Here is a 23707-nt window from a genome sequence, read left to right as displayed (position 1 = left end):
TCATTTCTCTCTCTGACACAATGATTCTGTGGTTCTCTCTTAGTGCTGTATGTTTTCATTGTTTTTCTTTGAGTATGATTTTAACTAGAAATGTGAAAAGATTCCGTACAAGTAATTTAGTGCCTTTTCTGATTCATCTAAATGTACTTAATCAAAAATAATGAATAAACTTATCACTTAGCCTCCTAAGAAAGAAGTATGAACTTCCTTCATGTTGCTTCATAAAGGTGCTTCTAAAACACAGGTTCTTTGAAACACGTTGCCAGACCCATCTGGCAAGTATGGTATTTTAACTAAAGGTTGGGGGCTCAGTGTTGGTCCATTACTTATATAATTCCCAGGGTAAGATGATGCTGCAGTGGTTTGCTATTGCCCATCTATCTGATTTTAAGGTTATTTGACTAAGCATCTGAACATTTTGGTTCAATATTATCACACAGTAGTTTTACTCATCTTAGCCTACAAAGTCCATGAAGTGCTACCTAAGCAAGCCTTTGCTCCAAACATGCATGGCATGCAAGTGTGCATACTTCCTCAGCCGGGAGCTCTGGTCATGGACCTGTCCTCTGCACGTCAGGGAACAACATTTGTGGACTTGAGCTGAGAAGGATGTAAGCCAAATTTCTTCACAACATTTTCTTTTCACGATGCTCGTAGGTTTTCTGTATGCTTTTCTAATTTCTCCCAGAGGCCCCAAGTGACTCAAAGTCATTTTGTCAAAATGACAGAAGTCAGACAGGCAAGATCATGATGTCCCAGATAACGTCCTTTTGGCTGAGGTAATTATGGCTTCAGATCTCTTGCTCGTGTCCATTTAGCTCTCAGTCCCAGAAGATCAATTCAGAAATATGCTATGGATTTGATAGCAGTGTCTATTCTGACCCTGATTTTTCGGAGTCCTCAAGCAACCTGAATTTACAAGGAATGAAGGAAACATCAGAGCTGCTGTATTGTTTAGACGCCCCTCCCCATCCTGTTGCGCACACACATGAGCAGTACAAAGGGGTGAGGAGCGTGAGCGTGGTCACATTGCACAGTACTGATCAAAACAGTCCTATTTTCCATGAGCAAAGTATGGACGCAGCTATAGTCAAATCCATATTGACTACAGCAATCTATTGGAATAATGGCTTTTCAGAACATTTAGTTCTTCCCTGCATATTCTGTGAATTTCACCCTGCTGTACACAGTAGCACATGCAATCTAGTTCCTACATGACTATCTTACAAAGTTCTCCAGCTCTCAATGTATTTTCTAAATCAAAAAATCTTCCTTATAGATGATTTCAGTTTAGCAAATAAAGATGCTAAATCATGGCTCCCCTTACCCTGAGGCAATACAATGTCTTTTATCTCTCTATATTTTTGAGAATCTTTACCTTCAAATTTGAAAATTTTATCACTTTGGGACTTGATTTTACATTATTTCTCTGGTGATTTTAGGTCTTGGGCCCACAGTGGATTTACAGTTTGATTTGTCAATTCAATGCTTGCTTTTCATTACAAAGAGCTCTTTTCAGTTCTTCAAGGAGTAAATCAGAGCAATGTTAAGTTTGCGGTACAACTATATTTTGAGTCTTAGTAAGCATTGTTAATAGCAGAAACAGACGGATCCCTCTCTTCCTTCTCTGCTGGAAAATTGTTATTCAACAATATGTTCGAATAAGCATATAACATTTAACTTTCAGATTATGTACATGCAAGGTCCATTTCTCTAAAACACATTGTCAGTTAAACCAGATTGCCCACTGTCAGCTTTAATTTGGCAGGCCTGTCGTTAACGTGCTGTGTGTTACACAACTGATTCTGTCTTTATTTTCTTTCTTTATTACCAAGCCTTCAGAGTTCATGTGGACTTGTATTTCAAAATCAATATTTTCAAATTGTATTTTCAAAATGAATATCAAACTAAAATGACAGCTGGCTAATGCAAGACTTTTGCTCCTTAGCTTGTTTTCTTTCTAGGCTTCTTTGGAATTCACACATTCTGAATGCCTGGTTTAGTTCACCGTATCAAAGGAAGGGATTTTTGCATAGATTCACAACTGTTAGCGGAGTAATATATAATAATAATATGAAAGTGATCTTTGAAAATGTTATTTCGTATTGAATATTAGATTATTTTTATTTTCAGTTGTGCACACAAGTTGTCTTTGAATAATATACGAAACAAAATACATTGTAATCACTACTTTATTCACTAATTAATTTATTATGAAAAAGAGAATGTTTCTGTTTAGCCCAATCCATTAAAAAAATTCCAGTTCCAAAATCTACTGTTTTCCACCACCTTTCCTGTTATAATTTCAATAAAATAAACCTAGCAATGAAGTCAGTCCAGTAGCTATTAGAGCTTTATATCACAAATAATTTAATAGGATAATTTTTGGTCAAGTGAACCTGAGGAGACTAAATCATTATAATTTCAAACCTGTAGTATGTCTCTGATATAAATTGGCAGATGAGTATGTGCATGGGCCAGAGGCATTGTTCCCATGGAAATATTATTTCCAACATCACAGCTGTCCCCATAATGCTGTTTTTGTTAAATTTCCTCAGCAAATTAATGAAATGAGAATGTCTCCAAATAAGTAAAGAAATCTATTAAGAATGGCATTAAAATTCTTATCCTGCTTTTAAAAATCTGTAAAAGAAATCTTCAGTGGTCATCCAGTCTCACAAGAGACATATATAAGAAAATGCCTCTTAAAACAACTGAAAAAAAAAATGTTAAATTTTGTACTTTCCCTAGGACATCACAGTACATGGCTGTACCTCTAACTTGGCAAAGTGCGTTTTTACAATTGCAGATGCTTTAGTTTAGTTAGGCATCATTACCAGAGAACTAGGGTGAACAACAGGGAAGTATTAATTCTGAATTTTCATTGAGAAAAAAAGAAACCTGCCAAGATCTGCCAAATGACTTAAGTATAAATCTGATTCTCTCGTGCATATTCTTTTGGCAGAGCAACAAGATGAATTGTTTTCATTTCCAATTCAGTTGTAATGAAGACTGAAAACAAAACAAAAAAAAATCCCCAGAAATCCTACTAATGATAAATAATACAATGGTTACAATTGCTTTTCATCTCCTTGACATGTAAGAATTTAATAATACCATAGATTTGAAAAAAGCCTGTGCTTCATAATACTGGTTTTAGTAAGGTGTATTTGTTGGTAAGTGAAAAACAAAACAAACAAACAAAAAGATTGTCATAATAATTTTAGTTTATTAGTCATAATTAGGAATGGATAGAATAGCATTTTGAGTGTAGGAGAGCAAAATGAGACTCTCAGGCAAAAGATGCCTGAAAGGATACGATCTGTGTTTTTTGAGAGACTGCGGTGTTTAAAGAGAGGATTTTTCTTGGAGGATATGTATAAATCCATGCAGTTGGAAGCATTTTAACTGGCAGTAGACAAGGTAAGATGTTTGCCTTTGCTTCCAGATTGAAAATATTATCTTTGATTTGGGTTTGGGTCTGTTGGTCATTTGTATTTCTTGTTTATGGGGAAGGACAGATCGGTGTATTTTCCTGGTTTAGCCTTTCTCATTGCTGCCTGTTGGATTGCTTAATGTACAGAAAGAATGGGCAGTGCTGCCCTGTTCGACAGCAGAGGATGCCTGCAAAAATCTTAATAAGGTTCTTTAACCCCTGGGACTTTGCAATTGCTTTTTATAACTGTAACAACTTCCAAGAGAGTCATCGTTTTCAGTTTCTCCATCCTTGGCTTCATCTCTGGCTGGTTTACCACATATTGTAAATCTCAACAGGCATGGTAAAGCATAAGGACTCCCAGGTGTCAGTGGGTTTTTGTTGTTATTTTGTTGTGGGATTTTTGTTTGTTTGTTTTTGTTTGGTTGGTTTTTTTCTGTTTGTTTTCTGTCCTAAATGAAAGGTTCCTGAGGAAATTTGGCACTTATTCTGCTAATCAGCCAGTTTCTATTTAAAAAAATTCTGTTTCCTTAGGCAAGTTTCTGACCAACTAGTGAGATGCCATCCAATTTCTGCAATTGGTTCAAAAGTGGCAGCCAAAGACTGCAGGTTTTTAACTATGGAAAGAGGAGGAAATTTTCCATTTGATACATATGAAACAATGAATGTTCTGTGTGTCTGCAATTGCTCTCATGGAAAATGTATCAGCAGCCAACAATACTGTCAATTAATTCTAAAATAAGTATTTTTTGTAAACCCATTAAATGCCCTCGAAACACCAATAAGTCAGACATTGGGTGAAGTCGGGTAAAATTTCTGACTTTTTTATTTTCTTCTTAACTTTCAAAAATTGGTATTTTTTTGGTTTCTTTTTATGCAGACCTTGTTTATTTAGGTTCTAGAGCATTTGCCCACACTTCAGTCCACCTTAGCTATATCGCTGTATGTCAAGTGGCTTCAAAACAGTTTCTCTCCCTTTAGGGCAGGCTCCTCTCACATTGTGAAATCTCCCCTCTTAACTGAAACTTCACAAATAGTTGCTTTTCTTCTTGGTCAGATATCAAGGACACGGTCTATCTAAAGCATGAAATACCAAAACTGAAGCAAAGATCTTCTTGTGCAACCTATTTCCCTGCCTCCCTCCCTTCTTTGAGGATTTCCTGGGGCAGTGTTTCCTTCTGGCTATGTCAACTCCTAAGAGATTGTTTTCCAAGCAGCGGATCCTAGGCGTTGTATTTTGGGATAGTTTCTCTGCCGGTGCTTTCTAATCTGTATCAGCACAGACACTGACAAAGTGAGAAGATCAAGATAGTTGCTGATTACCTGCTATGGTAGGAGTCTGGAAAACCTTGACAGCAAATCTGATTCCAGAGGAGAATTACACTCCCCGCTTTGAAAAGAAGTGGGTCTTTGAAAAGAGATCCTGAAGATTGGTGCCTTTAAGAAGTCCAGAAACATAATACTAGATTTCCTAGAAGGCTATATATGAATAGCATTTTCAGACCAGCTTACTCTTCTTCAAAAGCATTCAGAAAAAGCTTACGGGCTAGAATTTGTCTGTAGAATATCAGCATGTAAGAACAATCTGAGATTTGCTGTATAGCCAAGGAGTTTAAGGCCCTACACCACTAAACTGGGAAGGTGCAGCCCTGGTTATATGTACAGACTGGGGGATGAGATGTTGGTTGGAGGCTGTTACTAGCCACTTTGCTTGTATTTTCGTACTCCCTCTGCTTGTTTGTGAAGAGATTACAGAGGAATGCTGTATTTTAGGAATGGTGTATAAAGTTACATCTCACAACTGAGAAGAACTAGGGGCGGTGCAGGAAGCAACGTTCCCCTGTGATCTTTGCCCATCGCCCTGCTCTGGCTGACTCGTTGGTCCCCACGAGCCTTAGTCAGGGGCCTGCTGTCACCTTCACTCTGTGGCTGCTGAAGGCCGCAGGCTGCCTCACGGCTGGGGTGGTGTGATAAGTTTGTTCCTGTTTTGATTTTAATGAGGGTGATTATTGCACCGTCATTCACATGATGGCCTAGCACAGTTAATTTATTTATTTATTTTGGCCCCATGTGGCTGCATATTCTCATCGTGGAGGATTTTCTTAAGTTGAGTACCATCAGACAACTTGGAAACCCTATTTTTAGTGCACCTCGATTCCTTGACTCATATAATCTCATAAATTTAAAATGTTGTAAATGTTTAGCTGAATGTGTGGGTGGGATTATGTCTCTGTATATGTACATGGAAAGAAAACTTCCTGGATACGCCATTTCTGTTTCCTGTTAAGAGAAAAGTTTGTAGGAGCTAGTCCCTTAACTCTGACGTCCCTTTAATAGTTCTGTTAACTCAGAAAGGAGCGCAAGCTGACATACAATGCCCTATTTTTCTAGGAGTAATCCATTTCTGGCACTGTCAAAAGGCAGTCTGGGTAGAAGGATAGCTTCACAGGTGAGGATACCAATAATGATTAGTGAGGGAGGGCTTGAATAGTCAGAAGAGTTCAGAGTACAGATGAAGGAGTTGGTTTGCTCATGAGCAATGCAGGTTTACTATGAAGCACTATAAGCCTTTCAGAACTCTCCTAGTACTTATTTGTCAAAGATTTTTTTTTTTCAAAAGGAGGAAATGAGAAAAAACAAAGCCGCTGCTATGTGATGGCTTTCTCCAAGAGCTGTTGGCTAGCTGGGAGCATAACAAAGATGTTCCCCCTGCTGCTTTTACAGAGCAAAACAACCCCAAAACTTTAACTAGAACAAGTATTTTTAGAATAAACTACTCAGGGAGTAAAAATAGTGAATGGTGAATGAACTTTCAATATTAGCCATTTGTACTAGTTTTTGGAATATCCAGTCAATCCTAAAATTAAATACTTTTTTCTTCACTTGAATTCTGTTTCCTATCTTTCTTATTTGGTCAAAAGAACGTGGCTGAGTAAGTCCACCTCATGGTTAGCAGGTACACACATTAAAACTTGATTTCATGATTCAGAATTTGTGTTTTATGAGAAAACAGAATATTTCTGTTTTCACTGCTATGACATAAGACCTTTCCTAAGTGTTAATATCACTTATAAAGCAATGGCATAATTACTGTTTTCTGTTATAAAATACAACAGGAGCTCACAGACTTCCTGGATATGATAGGATCCAAGGGAACGGCATGAAGCTGCAACAGGGGAGGTTCAGGCTGGATATTAGGAAAAGGTTCTTCACTGAGAGAGTGTGGTTGGAAACTGAAACAGGCTCCCCAGGGCAGTGTTCACAGCACCGAGCCTGCTGGAGATCAAGAAGCATTTGGACAATGCTGTCAGACACATGGTTGGATTTTTGGATGGTCCTGTGTGGAGCCAGGAGTTGGACTTGATGATCCTTGTGGGTCTGTTCCAACTCGGGATATTCTGTGGTTCTTGAAAAATGTAGCATTGGAGTAGGTTGTTCTGCAGGCAGCAAAAATACTTTCCTCCTACCAGTCTGTGCTGTGAGAATGAGCTCCCATATGAAATAACAGAGATTTAATGACTTATACTACAGTCTTTCCCCAAAGGAGCATTCTTAAGATCTCTCTCAAAGAATCTGTTTTCAAAACAGTTTTAGGAACTAAATAGCTTTACTTTTCTCCTCCTGTGCTAAATATGAATCCAACTGTTTGAAAAAATACATCGAAGAGCTCTGACAGACAACACAGTGAAATTAATCACATTTCCTTTAAAAACATGTATTACTGGGCAAGGGACTCTAATTTTCTGATTCTTAGAATTTGGCCTGACATAGAACTGAATATACTGTCTCTTCCCAACAATGACCTTTCTAGATCTCTCTGTTATTTCTTATTTGTGAGATAGTGTTGAAACTGAGAACTAGTTCGTGTGGCATCTCCGTCCTGTGAAGCAATCTCTAAAGGTGTTAGTTTGAAAGGAAATACAGCATGCGATGTTAGCATCTCACAAGTGAGTTATCATAGTGATAAAAAGCACCAGAAATACAGATCCACTTTTTTCCTTCCCTGCCTGCCTCTTCACCCACATCCTATCCCACTTTATTTTAGTGTGAAATTTACCAGCGTGTCAGTATGTACTAACATATAACATGAAGGAGAGTTAAAAAAGGCTAAGAAAAATACGTTCAAGCTCCCATTGCTTTCCAGTGTTTTTATAGTGTCTGTCCAGTCAAGGCCACCAAGGCTCTCTCTCAAATCTGTTTTGTGCCCGTCCATCTGTTGATCTGAACTCTCATTCATGCTTTTCCTCATAACTTTGGAAGCGCACCGAATATTTTTCAACTTGATGACAAAGGTGCATTTCTATAAACTAGCTCTTGTATTTTTCTCAGTGTTGTGGCTCAACTTCAAGCATTTTGTGCCTTCATGTAGATGCAGCTGCCAACTAAAGGGCAAAAAGCTTTATTGGCACCTCTCAAATATCTTAAAAAGTTACTTTGTTGTTCCAAATCTGATGGCTCATCCTATTTCCAATCAGTAGTAAAAGATCCAACAATACCTTTGCCTTTGAGGCCGCTGCATTAATTTCATAGTTAAGTTTTTATTGACAGAGTATGTATGTATATAAAGAGTCAATAAAGAAGCAATATAAGTTTATTTTCTTTGAAATTGGTATAGGTCATTATAAGTAAGACTGTGGTCATACCCCATAAAATCCACTCCATTTACTGAAGGGTGAAGCTCCAGCAATAGCCTTTGTATGCTTTTGAAAATGTATTTAAGAAGCAAAACCAATATTTGTTAGCCTTTAGATTGTGATGATTTTATACAAACACACAAAAAGAATAATTTTTCCCGGTTTCCAAAAATATTCTGTTGTTTTATTCTGTACAGATTGTCTAACGTTGCATCTAGCGTGGACTTACTAGTGAGATGCAATGTACAGAATTATAAGGGGCTGAGTTCTGTGCAAGAACTTCACTGAAATACAAATATTCTCCATGCATATTATCAGGCCCACATTTGCTGAAGAGTTTCCAAATCTGGATGTTTGTCCAGCCATCTACCAGTGAAATGTCAGGGCCAGATGTGGATGTGTACTGTTATCATCACCGTAGATCACCATTTCTGTGCAAAGGAAAGGTCCCTTAACCTGGACCACTGGGAGATCAGGTCCCTCTGGGAGTGCTGTGTGTGTCTAGCAGATAATTCAGATGCAGCTGCTTAGAGCCTGTAGAAACAGTCTATAAATAAGAACAAAATGTGTATTATAATAAAATTCCATTTTATCAGTAAAGTTGATTTAAGTCATGTAATGTCCAAGTGTTTTATAAATGTTTTATACATGTTTTTACATGCATTTGTTGCCAAAGGGAGGGAATAAAATAACTGGATAAGTTCATCACTGTATAATTTCATCAAAAACATAGGATAAGTGAACTAGATTACTGAAAATATCCTTGAAATGTCTGGATGTTTAGAAATCAAAGCTAGACTTCAGACTTTCATTCAGTTCATTAATGAATCAAGTATCTGTTTCACTGAGGAATATATTTTTGTGTGTATTTATTTGTGTATACATACTTGTGAAGAAGAGGGGCAGAGCATCTGAGAGGGTTGTAGAATGTAAATTTCCCAAGCAGCACCAGTGTGTGGTCTCTCAGTCTGCCCACAGTTCAACTTTCTGTCTTGGGGATTGAAAACTGTCTTTTTTTGGTTTGTACCCGCTGAACTGTGGTGTCCTCACTCGTGAATTTGTGTGCAGTGCCTGTTTAAATAAGTAAATAAAAAATGCTTTTATAATCTCAGACCAGATAACCTGAGAACTTACTATTAAATAATTACTTTGCTGTAAGAGTTAAAAGTTGGGATATTGGTGAAGAACTGGAACCCCTTAGTGTGTTTATGTTTTTACACTTAAAATAACTATTTGGTGATAAAGACACTATTAGAGGGACAGCACATACTCAGTAGTAGTATATTGCTGTGTCACCTCAACTGGCAAAATTGCAGGCGAGTAACTACTTAATACTGCCATAGATAAAGCTCAAGAAACATACAAATGAGATGTATAAGGGATGGGAAGAATAAATTCAAAAAACATTATACTGAAGCAAGCTTATTTTCACCTAGCCTTTTTTAACCCAAGCCATTGGCAAGTAGTGATGCACTGTAGCTGCTGTAGGAGAATCATAAGAACAATATAGGGGAGCCAGGTAGTGACTTTTCTTTGGTTTACTGAAGGGTCTTGAAGACCCTTTGCTTTTCCACAACTGTGGACAACACTTTGTATTCTAGCTTGTGACTATTTATGTTTATAGAATATTGTAAGAAGATACCAACATAGTACAAATAGCTTTTAGTAACAAAAAGAAAGCCTGCTCAGTTAAAAATATACCTATAACCACTATTCATGTGTGCTGAGTGTCTGCAGCCATGGTTTCTAGTCGAAGCAAGATCTATAAATGATAGTTTATGTATTTTATTTGCTTTGTGTCTCTTGCCTGGCCCAGGTAATCCCTACTCAAACCATTTTCAGAACCCGCTGAGCTGATAAACTAGAGGAACAAATGCTTATGATTTGATTAGCCAGATGTGGAAAAGCAATACTCAAATCAGTCAAAACAACAAAAAAATATGTATGAACATACTTATATGCTTGCATAGAGTTTTTAAAAGATGTGCACATGGTACGGTGATATATTAATCTTTTGATATGCTTTTGCTGGTCATGTATTTTAAGAAAATCAGTAAGAGCTTGTTATTTAAAATGAAGTACCAAACAGGAGCTTACCATTAAAGCTGCTCCTTTTACCTCTAAAAAAACAAACCCTACCTGTGTGAATTAGCTGCTTTTACCCTCCAGTCTCCCAAAACTTTCCATCTGAAACCTGTCCTTTTCTGTCTTCCCCTTTTTACTCTTTGTCTGCGCTGTTTATCCATCCACTGGCTGACAGTGTCTTTACATCCAAAATGCAAAGCAGACAGATGGGCGCCTCAGGAAAGAACATGACTAAGAGCACCAGCATTGGTGGGGACATGTACACGCTGGAGAAAAACGATGGCAGCCAGTCGGACACGGCAGTAGGCACCGTTGGTGGTGGCGGCAAGAAGAGACGCTCCAGCATCGGCGCAAAGATGGTCGCCATCGTGGGTCTCTCGCGGAAAAGCCGTAGCACGTCACAGCTTAGCCAGACCGGTAGGAACTGGATTTTTTTTTCCCCTCTGGAATTATTTAAATGTGCATAATGTGCATGTGTTATGGTTTATTTGTTTGGATATCTTGTTCAAGTTGCCTAATCAACAATACTCTAGCGAAAGAAGAAAATGGTCAAGCATTTTTTTTTCTTTTTTGGTCTGGATATTGACTGAGCTTGGTTTTTAGTAAAGATCCTTTTCAGGTTGGACTGAGGCTTGTATTTTCTGCTTGCTGGAACCTACTTAATGTACTAATTCCTTTGCTTCTCAGGAGCCAACACGAGCTGCTGTACTTACATTTGGGGGGAACTCTGACTGGGATTTTGTTAAGGTCGCTGAAACACAGTTGCAAAACTCCTTCTCTTCTGTGATGAATAGTGTTTGCATTATGTTCTTTTCTCACATTTAAACATGCACCATTATTTTGAAATGAAACAATTTTCATGAACAAAATGGTATGTTATATTTTACTGCATTAGTACTGTTTTTTATTGCTTTTTAATTCCTTCCTTTTCAGCCTACAAGAGTATTCACTGTCAGTATATGTTTTCCTCATTTCTGTTTATGGCAGTTAAAATTTGATATTGAAATATTCTATCTAGGAAAAATGGAGAGTTTTTCTGTTTGATACCTAAAACATTTAAAATCCTATGCAATGTTTTATCCTTCCTCTTTTAGGGAAAATCCATATAATGCACTCTGAAAAGCTCTCATTGTCAATTAAGGAACCTTTATAGGACAAGAGTACTTTACATGGAAAATGATTACTTGTATTTAAATCATATATATATATATATATACAAGTGATTAATATATATATATGATTATCTATATTAAATGTGATTATATGCACATATATTTATATAATTTATATATGTGTATATATATATATATACATGAGCTATATTACGTGTTCAGTATCTAAGTAAAATAATTGTAACATTGTCATATGGTTCAACCTAAGTTTATAAATAGTATTCAGCCATGTGTTGTCCCATCAGGAGGTCTCCATTGTGCTAAGCACCATTTGGACATTGAACGGATTTTTCAGTTCCCTGAAAGGTTTGCAGTTTTTATCGTGAAACAAGAATGATAAAAGTTTTAACGTACAAGTACATGAAGCAAGTTGATGATCCGCAAAGTCAGAAATTGTGGTATATTTTGTAAGTAAACTTTTGTAGGAGGGGAATTTAAAGCACCTGGAAAGAGTGGAGTTAAAAAGATGGGATACTGAAAGTAAAGATAAGAGAGGGACGATATTACAGAAGAAGGGGAGCACAGAAAGAGGTTAGAGAGACTGAGTGTGCGTCTTACTGAACACAGTAAGAGTTGGGAGGGAATGAAGAAGCAGAGGGGAAAGAACGTACACAGTGAAAGCTCTGAAAATCGTGTAGACACTGGTGACTCCACCTGTAGGCAAGTCTTTGCAGTGCTCTCCTGTTTTACTAACTCACTTGCTGGTTATCAGAATGGCAGTTTCATACATGCTTCTATTTCCTCTGAGCTCAAATGAATGGGGAAGATGAAGCCATCTTTACACGGATCTGTGGAATGTCTGGTTGGGCAACCAGAAAACCTAGCCACTTGCTCACCTAGAAATATATAATTTTATTCATGTGATAGTACAGAGGTATGTAACTGTGTTGATGTACTTGGATATCGTCAAATATGCACAACAGTACTAGTTGTGATCTGCTTTGGTCATTTGCTGTAAGACATACTAAATGAAGGCTGTCAGGTTTTTGTATGATGCTCAAATATAAGTCTCAGCACTAGAGAGAATCTGTATCATTGTGTGGCTTGCTTAGATTTGATTTAAATACCATGCTGATTTAGTTATTTGGGATGTTACTTTTAACCTGAAGTTTCTCTGTTGTATCTAACCAGTTGCAGAACAACTGATTAGGTACTCAAGTTTAAGGACAAATGTGACATGTAACTCTTTCAAAACTTCTTAAAATCTCTTGATCCATTGAGTGTGAGCAGGTTGTTCTGAAAAACTCGCGATTACGGAGATGTATGTCAGTGCTGTGTGTCTGCTGCAGCAGAACCCAGGAGAGTCCTTCTGGCTCTGGCCAGCAGCCTTTCTCCCTCAGCTGCTCCCTGGAGAGGTCTGCGCTCAGGCCTGCGCCTGGCCCACCAGGACGTTGCAGCCAGAGCAGCTCCTGCTGCTCCTTATGAAAAGGCCCCTCATGTATAAGATGAATATAGGTTGTTGTCTACAGCTGTTACTGCACACCAGCTCCTGGTGTGCTCCCAAGCTGCCTCCATCCCATGACCCTAAGGGGGCTTCTCTGGCTGCACCTAACAGGACAGGCACACGTGTGGTTGAAATAGTTGAGTTGTACGAGTGTGCTGGTCATATGGTGAGCAAGCCTGTGGCGATGTGTCAGGAGACCCTTTAACGCCCCAAGGAAGCGTGTGTGGTGCTGTGTCTGCAATGAGACAAGGCAATGACCTGTTGGGTATGTGAGGGGGCGGTCACGTCACGAAAATGTGTCTTGCGTGTCTTAAAGATCCATCAGCACATCTTAAAGAGAATATTGGACACCAGTGTTACACATGAATGCCACAGGTTTAAAACTTGCAGTTGATGTGTCTAATGAATTCATAATTATTCCCTGTTTTATCTCATCCTGTTCCTGTTTTCAGATGGTAAGTGCCTGGACAAGGAAACAAGTATTGGCACAAGCACTAGTACAAGGCCTGCTATTGAAAAGCTGAAATGCTGAATGTGCTGTAGACTTCCTGTAAGTAAACTTTCGGTAACTGAGAGGCAGGGGATACTCAGCTTGCACAGCACCATTACCATATAGCAACTGGTCAAAATAAAAAGGGTCCTTGGTTAGTTTCTGTAGGCATTCTGTTGTTCAGCTGGTCAGCTGTCTCCTTACTTGACATATCAGGGTTGAAAAAGCATATCTGTATCAGGAGACAACAATACGACTTCTAGGGAAAGTTGTAATCATATTTATAGCAACTAAGTTTTTATAAACTGTGTTCTCATCTTGGAGTCAGTAAAAAAATGCCTACCAGCACCTCTGAAATTTCTTTCTAGTGTCTTATAAGGCATAATTGTATTTCAGTGGTTTTCTTCATTCATATTTTATAACTAAAACTATGCCAGAAAATTTTGAAAGTAGGTCATTATAGCTGCTTTCAGGACTGTGAATCAGGCATACAATAAATGCCTTAAAAGATAAATTTTTACTTTTATTTCAGTTGAATTTTATGTTATTTCTTTTTGTTTGGCACAGTACTGGGGAATTGACACTCTAAATACGTACAACTTAAAGTATGTTTTTATTCTGGTCTATGTTTAGTTTAGTGTATTCAGGTAGGAACTCTTGTTTTGTGGGTAGAGGGTATGTTGATTTGTTGTTATTGCTGGGAGGAATGGGAGTAACTGTATTAATAATAATAATTATATAATTTATTACCTACCGAAGGCATTTTGGTTTCGTTCAGTTAATGGCTAGTGTCTATTTTGTGTTGGAAAGCCTCCAAGGAGAGAACTGAATACATCTGAAATATAACAAAAACCTGAATAAGCAGTAGAAGCAATGTTATGTTCTCCTCAGGGATATAATAATACAGTCTTACAATGCATAGAATATTGCTAATTGAGTAACTGTGCTGAACAAGACCATCACGGATAATTTGTGAGAGTAAAATAATAATTCAGGAAGTCGGACAGATCTGACCTCATTGACACAGGCACTAGGAACTGATCTTTTCAGTTGATCATACCGAAAGAATCCAAGAATCCAGTAAGTCTGGGTGACATGTCCTCAAATACATTACATTGTAAATGGTGTTCTGTGGACCACTGTCCTTATGGGAAAAGAAATAACAGAAAAATTGCTAGTGTTGAGACCATGGAAATACAGAAAACACGAATGACAACAGACAAGATTCCTTCTCGGTTTTCCATTTGTGCTTAAAGAAGCATTGTAATTTATTTTTTGACAATTCATATTAGTTTTCCTCTTTGTAAAAATGTGTATCAGTACTAGCTCTTTCCTATTATTTGATCTAGTGAAAATGTTAAGTGTGAGAATATACAGGATCAGATTTTGTGAACTGTCTTGATTTATTTCAAAACAATTAAAAAAAAAAAAAAAGCCTGGAAATTCCTGCAGTTTATTTAGATGGTCGGCTGACACAAAAGTAATTTTACTTATGATTATTTTTACTTAGGATAAGACTTTAGTCAAAGATAAGATACTGTAGAGTAGAGTGACAAGTTCAATCAGAATTGACTTCAGTTCTGATTCCAGTACATTTTCACTGCTACAAAAAAATAGCTGGAGGAATACTCAACAGACTTGTTCAAGACATCATTCCTAGAAGACATCATTCCTAACATTTAGCAGGTTTGAGGGGTTTATGTTGAGACCTTTACATCCTGATTCCACGGACGTTCTTCCTACTGGAGTAGCTGTCTTCCTTTGCAAGGTAAAATCAAATACAAAATTCAGGTCTCAAACAGCATCTTGACAGTGTTTGCTTAGCTGTTCATATCTGGAATTCAGTCCTTTTCCTGCTAGACAGCCCTGAGGGAACTGGTGACCAGTCTTGCATACAGGTGCAAATCTGTAGCTTTCAGTTCAATTTTGTTCATGAGTGAAATCTTTCCCCTCTTCTGGTTACACTGTGTTAGACCTCTCTTTTAACTCAAATGCACTGTCTCTGACAGGTGGATACCTTGTTTAGGTGACATAACTCTAGCTGAGGAAATGTCTTGTGCTTTCTTTAGTTAGCTAAGTCTTATTGTGTTTGTAGGCTGACTATATCCAAAAGCCTAAACAGTTTAGTTTATGTTGTCAAGATTTATTTTTTTTAGAATCTGCAGCACACTGTGAACCATACATCCTCAAATGTTTCCTGTGTGTACACACAGTCACACGTACAGAGTCCAGCACACTCCCAGCATTTGAGAATGCTATGGCACATTCGGGTGTATGACTATAATAGCTGACATCTATCAAAATAGGTGATATTAGGGAAAGCATGTAATGGCATGACTTGATAGTGACCAGTGCAGTAATGCCTGGAGAGAAATGTGACCATATGTTTTGGATGGGATTTTATTTTCTGTGGGTGTGTCTTAACAGCCAAATTATGAATTTTGTATGGTTTGTAGAGTGTTGAAAGTAGAGTCTGAAGTGCTACTTTCATATACCAACTATATAGTCTGTGGAGCTATTTCCTCGATTACTAGAATAATTGAAGGGAATCTGTTGGGAACATTGGTTTTGGTCTTGTATGGTATTTCACATTTCTTAGTTCAAAGTTTAGATTTTTGTAAAAAACAGTCCTTTACCACACATGCAGTACATATGTTTCCTTTAAAAAGAGGATGATGAATCACTTCCAACAGGGGAAACTAAAGAAGAAACTTCATCAATTGCCTTTCATTGTCCAAAACGAAATAAAACAGTGAGCAAACAATTCACTAAACTAGAAGTGTGCTCGTTATCATAATATATATTGTTGCTTTCTATCTCTGTAATTAGATTGTGACAGATCTGCAACTGAAATTATCATGTACTACTTTTAATCTGACCATGTGTTATTGTTTTTTTTTAATCATACGCGTAATTCATGTGATTTGAATCAAGCCTTTTGTTTGGGGTTTTATTTCCTCTCCTATTCCAAAGGCAGATTAGTGTTGTTAATAAATTGCTTTAATGTGTAGTATTACACTTGTATCAGTATTCTTGATGTATAATCTGATTTAGTTTCAAAGTAAGCCTGTATTGCATTGATAGAAGTATACGATTAGTAGTTGACAAGAGATTAAGGCCAATTTGTCCTACTGATTACTTGAGAATTGTGACCTGAATTCTTTGCCAAGGAGAAAGTACCATTATAATAAATACATTACCGAGGGAATTAATCAGCCTTTACTAAATAAACTCTGGAGAGTATGCTAACAAATAAATAGACTCTAATTGCAAACTAAAAAGGCTGACTACATAGGCTTTTAATTTTATTTACTGAGGTGGTGACAGATTTTTGTTTTTAAATCATTTTCTTCCACATGTAGGGAAAGAGAAGGAAAGAAGGTAAGGCAATACAAAATTTATGTAACTATCCAGAATGGGTTTTCTGTAGAAGAGGCAGGTATATATTTGGCTTCTCTTACTTTCATAAAGCTTCTGTGAGAGATGGATGCAGTGAAAAGAAATATAGAGCTGAGGTGTCAGAGCCAACCTTCAGTCAGTACTAGCTATGATCTTACAGAAGTCATCTTCTGGAAGACGCTTCTTATATGTAAGATGTAGGAGATGGCTTATGCCATATATAAGCAGAAATTCCAGGCAGATAAGAAGAAAGTCCTGTAATGAGAATAAAGAATAAGAATAAAAGGCTTCATTTTTGGAAAAAAACATACAGATCATGTATACTAGCTGAGCAATACTGCCCCAGTCACAAAAGACATTTTGAACTCTCTCTCTCTGTTATGTTTAGTTACCGACTCAGTGAGATCTATACCTGTGAGCTTTCAAACTGACTGTGGGAGAAGTAAAACCAATTCCCTTCGTTGTAGGCGTCTATACGATTAAAAAAATACTTACATTTTCCCAAATGATTTTCTGTACTGTCAACCCTTTCCTTAAAAAAAAAAAAAAAAAAAAAGAACACTTAGTTATATTACCACTTGATTTCATTAATAAGGGAAAAAAAGGAGAAACCTGTAAGTGAGATCAGAATGTTTAGCTTGACCTTCTACAAGATTTTCACTCTTTTCGTAATTAGAGGTAAAAATAGAGAGAGAAATGTAGGGTGATCTTTCTTGGTAAGAATACTGCAAAACTATCTTTTCTTATCCAGAGCAGAATTCTCATAAGATCCCTGCTAAAAAAATACACATCTCATCAGTAAAGTTTAAAGCTGTTTTATTTCTGTTTTCACAGTAAACAAGATTTGTTCTTTGTGTCGTTGCATAAGCAAAAACCATCACACTGCTTCCTGAGTTCCTAATTGAATTTGGAAAGCATTTCTGGTTTGTGCTATAGGGGAGATACTCAACAGAATAATTTATGTTTCACATAAGTACATTTTGGTTTGAGAACTCCTTTTGTAATTTTATAATACTTTGGTTAACATGCGATATAATATATATGAATTTTGTGTTGGATATTCTGTGAAAAAAGAGTCTGATTTCATCTTATGGAAACTTGAGGCTGAAAAGAAGAACTGTGTAGGCAATTTCATACTTCTATTTTGGCAGTTAGTCACTTTTCAGATAGCCTGAAATGTCCAAGATGCTTACCTATTGTTACAGTTCAATGTACCTCTATGGTTTATATTTTAGGGAATAACATTGTTTTATTTAATTTAAGTTTAATTAATATTTCCAGCATTGTCTAATCTAAATCCCCCCTCTTTTATTTTAGAACTGTTTGTAGAAACTGTTCACACAAACCATTTCCCTCATAGTGAACTGGTATATGCCTCCTAGGTATCTCCATTTAGGTCATCTTTTTCTACCATGGACGAAGTGTGATGGAGCTACCACTCAAAACTTACATGTGCCACTAATAGAAAACTTTTAGAAGAGAAATGATATTAACAACAGAGTAATTTAAAAGTAGCTAAATGTACCAGTGATGATTCACAGAAAATTTACAAGCAGACATTGGATAAGGGAACTAAACCCTCTTATTGCAAATTAATTCCCATAAATCCCTTGCCAGTGCTTTATTTGGCCTTTTGTGTCTTCGTTGTTTTGTTTTTGTTTTTGTTTTTGTTTTTTTGAGTGGGGGTGGATGGGACTAGCAAATCCAGTTGCTTGCAAAATAGTGTGAATCGGGTATGTGTCAGAGGATGTATGCCTGGTAGTCTCCAAGAAATAAGGAGATGCATTAGTGTCCTCCAGCAGGAGGGGGACGCTGTACCCAGATCTTCCTCCATCACGGGAACATCCTCTTTTTTGCAGAGTAAAGCTTTCTGCTTCTCTAGAAATGTTAGGGAAGAAGCAGTGGCCAACACTACCTTTCTTGAGCACAATCCTGTAGCTGCGTTTTACAAGCCTAAATCTTACAAGATCTGTCCTTGAGGCAGAACATGCAGAACCTGCTCTTTCTGAATGCTGATGTGTGTATCATCATTCCCTGCCATCTCCATGTCGGCAAGAGTCAGTAGATTCTCAACATGCACAGAATCAAAATTAGAGGGAAAATTAGGATAAAAAGCTGATTTATTGGAAACTTATGCACCACTGGGGCTTTGAGCAGAATTTTTCATTTGTTTTTTGGAATGAGATGCCAAATTTCTGTGTATTTTAGGCCCTTTTCTCCATATTTTAACTATGTTTTTATTCATATCCGAGCCTTGCAGTCTGTGTAGATAAATGAGGTAAAGACTGGGAAGGATAAGAGGAACAGCACAAACAGCACAGAGAAGTTACCTGAGGACTAGCAGAAGTCAATGGAGAACCAAAACACAAGCCTAAACTTATAAAGTACCTACTTCATGTTTTAGTAAACTATCAAAAAAGAATTTGTGACATTATTTTTCTGTTTTTCTGGGTGTGCATCCTGTGTTTTGACTAGCCTATTGGACAACCCCAGGTAAAAGTTTTTTGGTTGTTTTTTTTTTTTTTAATTTGATGAAATTGAAGTAAAACAAAAAAGACCCTTATACTTAGTAATTATCAAACTCTTTGACAATGGATAGTGAGAGTTCTGAAGACATCATAAGTGCTTCCAGGATCAGTGGAAACTTGAGACTCTAGTTCAAGAAGTACATTGGTGAACTGTATTTTTTGCTAGTTTTTCTGTATTTTTTATTAGTTTACATCTGAGGAATTGCTCTAAGATTTTTCTTTAACGTCAGTACAGATCCTAGTACTGCATTTTGATTACTGCTCCAAAAAGTGATAGAATTTTCTCTAATCCTGTTATGCACATGTAAGTTCAGTTAAGCTGTCTCTTTCTGCTCAGGGATATGTATACTATGAAGTAAAAAATTGTCGTTGAGCACCTGGCATAGGAGGAAGAAAACGTGTAAGTTGTTCTCAAATCATTCCTATTCGAACATGTTTAGGAAAAGATGAAGGATTTCTTTAAAAAAGCAAAAAAATATTTTTTTTCTTGTCAGCTAATTAATTTCCTATTTGAATATATGTTCCTTTTGTATCTGCATAAGATGAACCAAACATTTGGGAGATATTTTCTTATCAGTCCTAGTTTTTATTGTAAAATAATCACAACATCAGGGTCTCATTAACATGTGGGGGTCTTTTATATCTATTTTTTGAGAGTTTTACTTATTCTTGAAAATATTTGTATGAATGACATTTTGTTTTACTGTCACAATCTTTTAATTACATTATGAAATGTTCAATTATATGTTACCTTACATGAATTAAAACTCTGCTCTAAAATTTACATTCAGATTTAATCCAGGTTTGTATTTATAGTACTGTAATATGAAGATTGTTCCATTGTCTAGGTAGACTTTGGTGCCAGCAAAAATTATTTTTAGCTCAGTCTGTGAAATCACATTAAGACCTAATTGAAAATATTCACAGTAAGAAATACTTTTCTTGGTCATATTTGCTGCAAAAAGACCTGTAATGAACAAATTCATACTGTGAAAGAAAAATGGCTTCTCTGTGATTAACTAAATTAATTGTTTAAATTAACTAAATTACTGATTTTTCATAAGGTGAATATATATAAAGTATTTTTCAAAATGAAAAATTAATGCAATATTTTGTGTGGAACATGCTGTAATTAAGGCAGTGGTGTACTGAGTGGAAAATATAACATTAACACCTTAAAAATAAAACAGATTTTTATAGAAATTCTGTATCATAGATTTTCTAAAGTATATGAATTACTTGTTCTAGTAAGTCAGTATTCTACTTTTGTTTTAATGCAGCATAATACTTTAAGTTAAATGAACTTCAGAAAAAATCTTTACAGAGCTATTTTACACTGAACTAATTTGCTCATTGATTTCTGAATTTTATTGGTAACAAGTACATTTTTTGTAATGTGTTCATATAAAAAATGTCTTGATTATTATCAACATTTTATAATTTTGACATCACCTTTTTAATATTTTCAGTCATTTCAGGTCTATGCAAGATTGGGTAGTATTTTTGAAACCTCACTATGTAATTATCATGTGGAAATTCATGCATCCTGAAAGGGGTCTTCAAAGGTAAAATGGGACCACTATGGGACTTGAAGTTCTGGTTAAAAGCATTGCTAAAATGTGCCCTTTTATAGAACACAGCAAAGTACCTCCTCTCCCTGATAACAGCTATATTGTCTTGCTCTATCACTTTTTCACAGTTAGATAAATGTGCACTTGCAGCCCAGAAAACCAACCGTGTCCTGGGCTGCACCAATAGCAGCGTGGCCAGCAGGGTGAGGGAGGTGATTGTCCCCCTCTGCTCTGCTCCTGTGAGACCCCACCTGGAGCCTGCGTTCAGCTCTGGGGCCCCCAGCACAAGGAGGACGTGGGTGTGTTGGAACAAGTCCAGAGGAGGGCCACAAGGATGATCCAGGAGCACCTCTCCTGTGCAGACAGGCTGAGGGAGCTGGGGTTGTTCAGCCTGGAGAAGAGAAGGCCCCGGGCAGACCTTACGGCGGCCTCCCAGTGCCTAAAGGGGGCTACAGGAAAGCTGGGGAGGGACTCTTTGTCAGGGGGTGTAGGGATAGGACAAGGGGGAATGAGCTTTAAACTAAAAGAGGATAGATTTAGAGTAGGTATAAGAAAGATTCTTTACTCTGAGGGCGGTGAGGCACTGGCACAGGCTGCCCAGAGAAGCCGTGGATGCCCCATCCCTAGAACATCCCTGAACATCCCTGTGTTCAAGGCCAGGCTGGATGGGGCTTTGAGCAACATGGTCCAGGTTAACTATCTTATCAAAGTCACACCTTCATCAGTAAATGGACAGAAGTGCTAGGAAGTGTAAAAAAACACTTGCAATTAAAAAGGTAAAATACATGAAAGTCCAGAGAGTTGGATTTTGCCAGGCAAGAGGAACAGTTCATTATGCTGTTCCACCAGTTGCCCAGTGGCTGAAGACCGTACTGCTGTAGGAGTTACTTTTAAAAACACCACTTCCAGCTAGCACCCAAGCTGAGATTCCTCTTACTCAGTTAATGTACTGAAAGAGGCCAGGCAACAGTCCCACGTTAGAGGTTGGGCAGCGTGAAAATGAACACATCCAGCAGTACAGCAGCTTCCTCACAGAAATGCCTGTAAGTGCTTAGTGCACAGTAGAAGTCATTAACTTGCATGCCTTTTACTCATCCGTTTAAGCAACTGCTTTCATGCAGCGTGTTGGCAGATTATAGGAATTGTTGAACAGAACCCCGCTGGGAAAAGGATTCTTTGCAATTTTGAAACGAGTTTTTTTCAGATCGTCCAACTTGGCGCCTTGGCTTTTGCCACCGTGATTGTCTCCCAGTGGGGAGATGGATTTAAACATGTGCCAGTTGTATCCATGTTGCATATTCCCAGCTTTTCTGGAGTGAGAAAGAAACTTTCTGTCATGTGATTTTACCTCAGTGCCATCCTGTATTTTTCTGGGGTTTGAAGATTTGTGGTATATATGGAAAGGAATCTGAATGTCTCCTACTGGAGAAACCTCTAAAGCTCTCAATCTTATGGGCATTTAAGGCTACAGTCTGTACAGATAAATTAAAAGACTACGGTCTATCTCTGGTTCTGGCTGATGTCCATATGGCTAACAGATCTCCTCATCCTTAAAAGCTATGGGAATCCTCCTATGTCCGTGCTGTCTTCTGAGCTGCGCCTTTTTGGGAAAGGTCAGCTATCTTGGGTCAAAGTAGTGACAGAGAGCTGGCTAAAAATCATAAGGGTGGTTATGAGTGAGTGTCCTGCCCCTCTAGACCTCACTATTATAAATGTAGCCTAAGAAAATTAGTTTTATGCAGTCATCCCTTTACGAGTATGTGTATGGAGGATTTATTAGCCTGTGCGCACCCTCCATAACACCTTGTAGTTTCATAGTGCCTCGGATAATTCCATCTACATTTGAATGAATAGACCACAAAGATAATTAAATTCAGGAGGATAAGGTGGATGGCAGAAGAATGTGCTCATAATGCTTACTTGCACGTAAATTTTACTGCAGCCTCCATCTCCATATTAGTTATTCTGAACTTTATAGCTTTGTATTTCATAACTCTTCTTCTTTCCTTATATCTATATAAGGTGTGACAGGATGCAACTGACTGAAATCAGTCAGTAAAACTCACGGGTAAAACTCATGAAAGTCCTTGAACGTAGTTTCTATTAATTCATTGGCTCGTCACCAAGAATTCAGATCTCATCTCAAAATGCTTTTTATGGAGCTCATTAGCCATTTTGAGCTAATTGTCTTTCTTCCCCCTAGCAGAATTAACTGCATTTTCCAGTTCCACCTTCAATCCATCTCTTCCTGCTTTTTCTCCACCTCTTGCCTTGAGCTATGTCACCTCTGTCCAGCCTCTAAGTACTAGAGAAGTGAATACGTTTTGTTGCTTCTTTGTTTTCAGTGAAGTGGGAGTTTGGATCTCACTGAAAGTAAGTAGCCTTGACATGAAAGCAGGTATGAAAATGGTAAACTCCTTACAATGTTTGAGATTCTAAAAAAAAAGGACTTGAGAATTAAAAATATTAAGATGAAACTGTTCTATCAATTCTTACAAAAACAGAGACCCATAGATCTTAACACAATATGAAAGGAAGGTACTAATATCCTAGGATGGTGTAAATATCAAAGGGGGGTAGCAAGGTATATATGGCTAGTGAAAATGTACAGCTGTAGGATGAAGAGCTCCACATCTGTGGCTTGTAGCAGACAGCCTGCTGAGAAGATTTTCATCAAAGATGAACCACAGAGTGAAAGCAGAAGTGATTGGTGAAGTTGAAAAACAGCAGGAGGCAGCAAGGCAGGCTTTAATGTGAGAGAAAGAGTCAAAAGGTGAGGGAAGTGGAGTATGGAGAAAATCAACGATTATATCAGTGAAAGAAGGAGAGTTAAGGCATACACAGGAGAGGACTAAATACCACTGTGGCTCTGACTGCTGGTAGGATGTGGGAATTGGGAACAAGGGAATTAGAGGGAGAACAGCACCAAGGAAGAATATAGTAAGAGA

General features: G+C 37.5%; 1 protein-coding gene across 46 annotated transcripts in view; it reads left to right on the top strand.

The window, feature by feature from the left end:
* Positions 1-23707, top strand: part of RIMS2 (regulating synaptic membrane exocytosis 2) — a 462822-nt gene that overhangs the window by 399035 nt on the left and 40080 nt on the right. For 30 of the 46 annotated variants that reach the window (XM_083822300.1, XM_083822296.1, XM_083822280.1 and 27 more), the window contains one exon: positions 10331-10572. The exons of 15 other annotated variants lie outside the window; for them this stretch is intronic. In XM_083822300.1, the coding sequence (XP_083678426.1) occupies positions 10331-10572 (242 nt within the window). The remainder of the gene's footprint in view (positions 1-10330; positions 10573-23707) is intronic. One more of the 46 variants, XM_083822295.1, reaches the window with a different exon arrangement.

This window comes from Anser anser, assembly GCF_964211835.1.
Source record: "Anser anser genome assembly, chromosome: 2".
NCBI lineage: Eukaryota > Metazoa > Chordata > Aves > Anseriformes > Anatidae > Anser > Anser anser.
Note: the sequence above shows the minus strand (reverse complement) of the source record. Positions and strands in the feature narration are given on the sequence as shown.